Source organism: Chaetodon trifascialis, chromosome 9 (genome assembly GCF_039877785.1).
Source record: "Chaetodon trifascialis isolate fChaTrf1 chromosome 9, fChaTrf1.hap1, whole genome shotgun sequence".
NCBI classification, from domain to species: Eukaryota; Metazoa; Chordata; class Actinopteri; order Chaetodontiformes; family Chaetodontidae; genus Chaetodon; species Chaetodon trifascialis.
The window spans coordinates 1,714,514-1,722,131 of record NC_092064.1 but is presented as its reverse complement, the minus strand read 5'-3'; the positions used below and the strand labels follow the sequence as shown (position 1 = coordinate 1,722,131).

Here is a 7,618-nt window from a genome sequence, read left to right as displayed (position 1 = left end):
AATGATGCTTATGTTTTGTGTTAATGTTTAAATAATGACAGTGGATCTGGTTGAATGTGATATGTGTAGTGGGCAGTGGAATAACTATTGGATTCCGTTTGTGATGACTGCTGACTGAGATAAGGGATGAGATTAAATAGATCCTGGAACTTAGCCTGGTCTGGAGCAGGCTAGCTCCACAGAATGAATCTCCATGGTAACTTATCACATAACATATACTTTCTACTTTCTACTATTCTGCTTTTGTGCAAACGCATCACAAATAAGTTGAGCCAGGATAACCACCCGGCTTAATCCCTTATCCTAGTTTAGTGCAACAGGCCCCAGGTCTTCATTTTCCTGAAAACAGTTACTTTGAATCAATCTTCCAGCTGTCAATCTCTCTTGGCATACTCAAACTGCTAAATGCAGAATTTTGTACTTATGGAACAAGTGGATGCACGCTGTACTGACCATAACATCATTTTTAACCCAATGGAACCGAAACACGCGAAGTGCGATTAAAATTACGCTCATGTTTGAGTTCGTGTTAAATAGGTCTCTGTACAGTGAAGGTCGGCGATATGCATATCAAAGTAAACAGGACGATCTCCTCTACAATGTGGTATAAAACACATGACACCAAAACGCACAATCGTGAGATCCAATGCTGTAGTTTAAGTTATGAATTTCACCAGAGACACAGTTATATAAAAGCTATGACCAGCTGTGCAACTCTGTGACTCTCGTCTGATCCCTCACTCCTGTCTGTCAGCAGCGTCAGTAGCCATGTGTAAACACGCCCACACACACAGACTTCAAAGAAGATGTCAGGCGCATTTCTGTGCAAAATAACCACAACAAACACTATTTACTACATTAAATTATCTTTATTGATTGTCCCATTGTATCTGATGACATATCAAAGACTGTGCTTGCGTATGTGGCTGTGTGTCGCCGCTTTGTTGACAATAAGAATTGTGCCACGTGCGATCGGCAGCAGCATAAGCCTGTGATTAATTTGTGGGAACGAATTAGTATTTCGTTCCCACGAATTAATTATTTCGTTCCCACGAATTAGTATTTCCTTCGCACGAATTAGTATTTCGTGGGAACGAATTAGTTTTTCGTTCGCACGAATTAGTTTTTCGTTCGCACGAATTACTATTTTGTGGGAACGAATTTTTTTTTTTTCTCCATGTCAGGTCCAGGGCTCCGTAGCATACCTCCTTTTGGACAGAGATTTTCCCTCTTTTACTTGTTGACTTACAAAGAATTTGAAATTGTTGGGCTTTACACCACTCTGTTCATTTCTGCTCTTGCTGCATTGTTCTGACACCACAGCTCAGTCCATCTAACAGTACCGCAGGTGGGAGAACGCTAAATGGGTTGGGTGTAACCAAATTTGCTGCAGGGGAGGGGTGGTCAGATTAAAATATATTTTTTTTTGTTGCTGTTGTTTATTTGCTTATTGAATTACAAAATAAAATAATCCGCAATTAATTAATATTTTATTAAAATAAATAATTTCCATCAAGAGATTATTAGAAGGGTTGTTTTGGCTGGTTTTGATTATTGGGGGTGTTACAACCCCCACATTCCCCCCAGTAAATGCTGATGTCCACATGCTAATATCCTTACATTGACCTAACATGCTGATGTTTAGCAAGCACTGTTTACAATGTTTACCATCTTAGTTTAGCAAGTCGAAGCCCAAGTACAGCAGGGGTTGCTGAGAATGTCATTAGTATGGCAGGTATTTCGTAACCAAAGTACTGGACACATTGAAATTTTAACCTGATGATGGAGCTAGAGGAAACATCAGAGGGTCATCAATCCATCCATGGCTGTTGGGATGTTGAAGTCTGGAACAAAGTCAGATAAAGAAAGCTAATTTGCACATTGTTTATGTATATGTGTAGCAAAATGTAAACTCAAAATATAAACCGAAGTCAGTGTTGTTTTAGCAGGTAACATTGGAGCCATTTCTTTGCCAACTACAGCTGACTACAGTTACTACTCAGATCATTTGCTAAGAAATGTTGTTGAGTTTAATTTTTGACATTGCAAGGCCAGCTGACTCTCACCTGATTTCAGTCTTTGAGCTTGGCAAGGCTAGCATATCTCTATCCTTACACTCAACAAACAGAGATGAAAACAATATTGGCATTAAGTGATTATTTTATTATTTTCTGTTTCAGGATAATCTTCACATTGACTAACCCAACTTGAGATCCATCTGCAACCATGACAACCAAATCCAACAGTAGTGTTCTGGGTGGAAAAGCTTCCTCCTCTCCTCTCTTGTCCTCTCCACCCTGCCAACGCCTGGTCACTAAAGACGGACGTTGTGCCCTTCGTCCACCTGTATGCCCTTCAGGCTCATGGCGTGAGGCTACAGGCAGAGCCTGGCTGCTGGCCCTGCAGGACCTATGGGGACTGTTGGTAGGTCTGCGCTGGAGATGGGTCCTGCTGGCCTTCTGTGCCTCCTTCCTTGCCCACTGGCTGCTGTTTGCCTGCCTGTGGTACTTGCTGGCCCACCTCAATGGAGACCTGGCTGTGCAGGATCATGATGCCCCCCCACAGGGGCATGTGGTTTGTGTGAAGTACATTACCAGCTTCACTGCTGCCTTTTCCTTCTCTTTGGAAACACAGCTGACCATCGGCTACGGCACCATGTTCCCTAGTGGGGACTGTCCCAGTGCCATAGCACTGCTGGCTGTGCAGATGCTACTGGGGCTCATGCTCGAAGCATTCATCACAGGTACAACTCTCTTATTCCCAATGTCTTCTCTCTAAAAACATCATTAAGTTATTGCATCATTACAGTCTCAGTTGTGGAACCCAATGGAACCCAACCTGAAGTCAGAATTGAAGCTAATAAACATATTGGCCAAATATTAAGAAACTGTTTTTTCTGGACATTACAGTTGAAACAGTGAACGACATTCGAGGACAAGATATTTATATGTTTACAACAGCGGACAATTGAGTGTTTTGTTAAGTTTGTTTCCCCATCGATTTGTGTTTCCCTTTCCATCAGTCTTAGCTCAAACCTTGCGCTGTTCAACCTCCAGCAAACCATCCCTTGCCTTAACTGTGAGTAACAGTTATCTCTAAAACACATAACCATGTCCTGACTTAAGATCTAACCCCAACCTCAGAGAGCAGAGCTTTGGAAAATATAAGGGAAAACACTGGGAAGACACAGAAATCAGGACCTGTCCTTGTGTTACAGAGTGAGTCTCTTACAGTAAGACAGACTGCATTATGGGTTGTTTGTAGCCTTGATGTTCAGCCCTTAAAGTGTTGAACTGAGAAGGAAGAGATTTATGAAACATTGAACCACTATGAAACAATTGCGCTGAAAATAGTTTATTGTTTCAAAACAAACAAAATGCAAACAAAATGTGACATCTGTTGGGCGACCCTTGATATTGCATTTATACAGAGGGATCCAAGTCTATGATGACACAGTGAGTATTATAAAAGTGGTCTCAATGCTCAATGTATTACATTTATCTGACAGTTATAGTTACTAGTTACTGTACACGTTCAAGATCTTGTGACCACTAACAAAAGATCTGTGTGTAGTTGGGGCCCTTTGTCTGCTAGTTGTTAGCGGTTCCACTAAATGTCTTGCATGGTCTAATTTGAATTAGTAATAATGGTAAATTATCTAATATTTCACAAAAAGCAAATATTTGTATATCACAACTTATTTTTTAATCATCTCATGACACCTCTGATTTATCTGAAAAGCACTGACCCATAGATTGGAAATGTGAATGATGAAACTGCCTATCCAAAGATGATAGATTTCATCTAACACATGAATACTCATGTCATATACTGTACATAGACAAAATTCAGATCCTCTTGTGGGCTGGGAAGGCAGACTACACGTAAGATTAATGTAAGAATTCATCCTCAGACACCATACAGCCCTCCTTTAATGTGTGCCAACGTAGATAGTTAGAACAAAGCTTTAAATTAGTGTATGGTGGAACAAGGTTTATTTACCCATCTTTGCCCAGGACAGGGTTGTACAATGCCATTCAGACCTCTGTCCTTTTGTGTGATACATAAAACAAACTAAAATAAAACTATAATTTATGGTGGAATGTGGAGGATGAATTGAGTCTCACAGCCTGCTTTGTAGTCTGGTCTTATAGCATTGGATACTTCTATGTAGCATGCCAGACGGCTGTTGTGGTAGGGGTAGAATCCTTTGGGCTTTGTGTAGGCACCTCTTGATTGGTTAAATAGATGGGTACTAGTCATGTTCTGGGCGGTTTTAATCACCTACTGTAGAGCCCTCCTGTCATGGTCCGTACACATCCCATGCCAGTTTGTGATGTTTCCAGTCAAGATGCTTCTGATCACTCCTCTATGTATGTAAGTCAACAAGAACAGGAACTTTTTTTTTTTTTTTTTAACCAGGGTACAGATGTGTGATATCCATGACAGGCTCTGTCTTGCTAATTCCAAGGAACCTACAACTCTTCACCTGTTCTACCTCAGCTGCACCCATGTATAAAGGGGTGTGTCTTTGACTCCTGTTTTCTAAAATCAGCAATCAGCTTCTTTGTTTTATTGACATTGGGTAGTCAGTTGCTCTCTGTGCACCACTTTTCAAGACTATTGATTTCACAACAGGGTTCTCTCCATGTTAGGGATTGCAGCAATGGGTATACAGAATGAACAAGAGAGGGCCTAGTAAACAGCCCTGTAGGGCTCTGGTCTTGAGCACTAGAGTGGGGGAGGTGTGACTGCCAGTCTGAATCGTCGAGGGTTTGTTTGTGAGGAGGTCCAATATCCAGCTGCACTCAAGTCCTGAAAGCTAAGTTTGACAGTCAGGTTCATGGGGAGATCGTGTTGAATGCTGTGTTGTGTGTTGTCATTTTCAAGGAATGTCAAGATTGAGTGGAAGGCAATGGAGATAACATTCTCTATGAATCTGTTCGTTCTGAACACAGTCTAGTGAGGGTCTAGGCTGGCTGGTATGTTGTCTTTGATCAGCCAGAGAGACAGTTTTTCAAACCAACCAGTCAGAGTCCTACTCGCAAGAGGTTGAGGAAGTCCAAGGCCTAAGGGCAGCTGATGACCTAAATATAAAGAATAGACAATGCATCATCAAGTCAAATTTTCCATTTTTCAAGCAGCTGCCGAGTTGGAGATCAATACACAAGCTAAAAATATTTAGCATTTAGAAGTAGAGCATATGCAGCCTCACTGAACTGTTGCTTAGGTGGTGGAGCAGGTTGGTCATTAACCATATTATTTGTGGTTCCTGCCCTACAGGTGACTATAGCCTAAATTTCTCGCCCTGGGCCATTCCACCACTGTCTGTACCCCTTACATTTGGACAAGAGTACACACAGTGAATCCTAAAATCCCCACTAGGCAACCACTTGCCCAACCACTTATGACAACTGGCAGGAGAGGGCAATAATGAAAATGAGATATAAATACAGTAATTGGTAGAGGATGTCCTTGTACCTCTTGGGCGCACTTATGCATGGCAGGTTTGCCATGCTGCCTCATATCGGCTTTCCCTTCATTTGATACACCAACATATTTTACAAAATGCAAGACTTTGACTGATGTTCTAGCATTTTGCCAGGTACTCCATTCTTCCCATCTTCTTCTTTTTCCTCTTGTTTTATTGGTGGGTGCAGTTTCAGTGAAAATCTTATCATTAGATGTCACAGCTAATGTTCTACATACTGTCACCTGTCAACATTATGAAGGACTTTTTCTTGTTTTTTTGAAAGTTACAAATGTGGGAGATTTACAGGAAAATATTAAACAGGAGGACAGTGGGAGAGAATGGTAATATATGGGGGAATCCCAAGAAAACTGGGAATGCTGACAAATTCCTGCCCACCTTCTCACCTCCACACAGCTGGGCAGTTTTTCTATTTTGGAAAATTACAAAAGTTGTCAGATACAGCCCCGCGTCCAAAATTGGAAAGCTGTGGGGGAGGGGAAGGAGCATGCAGACCCTTTAGCCTACCTACTGAAGGACTTAGCTTGTATCCCACCATGGCCCCATTAGAAACACTGGTCCTGAGGGAAGATGTTGGGTGGGGGCACAAGCAGACAACAAAAGCCAAATAAAAAAGCAAAACAGAACCACATTATAAATTGGACTTGAACACTGAACATGTCATGTTCTAACATTACTTAATTACAATTGAGGCCTATTCATTTTGTGCCTATAGAGCATCTTGTGATTTTTACCCATACTGCTTTTGTCAGGGCCCAATTTGATTTGCTGTGATTTCCTACAAACCAGCATGAGACAAACATTTTCCACTAAGAAGGACAAAACCTCTCAACATCATATTACATTGAAGTGTTATTGTGTTCACCTTCAGGTGCATTTGTAGCCAAGATTGCACGTCCCCAGAAGCGGGCAGGAGCCATTGAATTCAGCCCCCAGGCAGTGGTGGGCCAACATCAGGGAGAGACGTGTCTCATGCTACGAGCCACCAACGTGCTGCAGCGACCTCTGGTGGATGTAAAGGTGAGTGCTGTGTTGTATGAGGAGCATGACGGCCAGGCCCTGCACCAAACCTCCCTGGACTTCCACTTGGATCATCTGGGCCAGCAGCCCTGTCCCTTCTTCATCTTCCCACTCACCTTTTACCACCCCCTGGACCGCCGGAGCCCCCTCTATCCTGCCCTGTGTGAAGGCTTATCCAACCACTTTGAATTGGTGGTCTTTCTGTCAGCTTTGCAGGAGGGAACTGGTGATTCCTGCCAGAAGAGGACCTCCTACCTGCGCCAAGAAATTCAGTTTGACCGTCGATTTGTCTCTGCCTTAGGGCTGGATGCTCGGGGGAGATACATGGTGAGCACCCAGCACTTTGACACGACCCACTCAAAGGAGCCTTTGAGTAAGGACTGTGTGGTGCAGATCAATGGTGATGGCAGTGACAGGATGGAGTAAGGTTTTGAGTAAGGGGAAAGGGGAAGTGTCATTGGGATAATTTCTGAGAGATAACAAGGGAGTTTAACAAGGGGGAAGACATTTTTGTCAGGAGCTACTTGTTTAAAGATATACCAACTTAAATCCTTTTCCATTTTTTAACTTCCATAAGCAGCACATTATGTCGCACTACTCTACAAGGCGGTGCAGTATTACAGTTGTTTGCAACTTTGAAGGTTTTAGGGTTGAACCTGGTTAACTGGTTATGGCCTTTCTGTGTGTAGTTTGCATGTTTGCATGTTCTCCCGGTGCCTGCATGGATGTCCTCTGGGTGCTCTCGTTTCCTCCCACAGTCCAAAGACATGCAGGTTAGAGTAATTGACAACACTAAATTTGTCTGAGTGTGAGCATGAATGATTATCCGTCTTTATGTGTCAACCCTATGACTGTCCAGAGTGTACACCAGCTCCCGCCCAGTGTCAGACTATCAGACTTGATCACCCCCACCAACCACAGATATAGCTAATGGATGGATGCTCCACAGCTTGCTCTGGCCACCCCCATTTCAGTCACATTCAAAGGACCATGACACCATAAACAATACTGTAGTGTTTTGTATTGTTGAAAGTGACAGAAACCAGTGAGTCTAAAACTACCTTAGTGGCACCATCTGCACAGTGATGCTTTGAGCTAAATTCTAAT

General features: G+C 42.6%; 1 protein-coding gene across 1 annotated transcript; it reads left to right on the top strand.

Annotated features, from left to right (window-relative positions):
* The first annotated feature begins 2,226 nt into the window (after nt 1-2,226).
* kcnj13 (potassium inwardly rectifying channel subfamily J member 13) lies at nt 2,227-6,937 on the top strand. The gene is made up of 2 exons (XM_070971004.1): nt 2,227-2,743; nt 6,363-6,937. Exons 1-2 carry the CDS (start codon nt 2,227-2,229, stop codon nt 6,935-6,937), a joined length of 1,092 nt encoding a protein of 363 aa, XP_070827105.1.
* The last annotated feature ends 681 nt before the right edge of the window (nt 6,938-7,618 follow it).

Coding starts and splice junctions, on each gene's coding strand:
- kcnj13 (XM_070971004.1), top strand. CDS start 2,227: ATGACAACCAAATCCAACAGTAGTGTTCTGGGTGGAAAAGCTTCCTCC. Junction 2,744..6,362: donor GCTCGAAGCATTCATCACAG/GTACAACTCTCT, acceptor GTTCACCTTCAG/GTGCATTTGTAGCCAAGATT.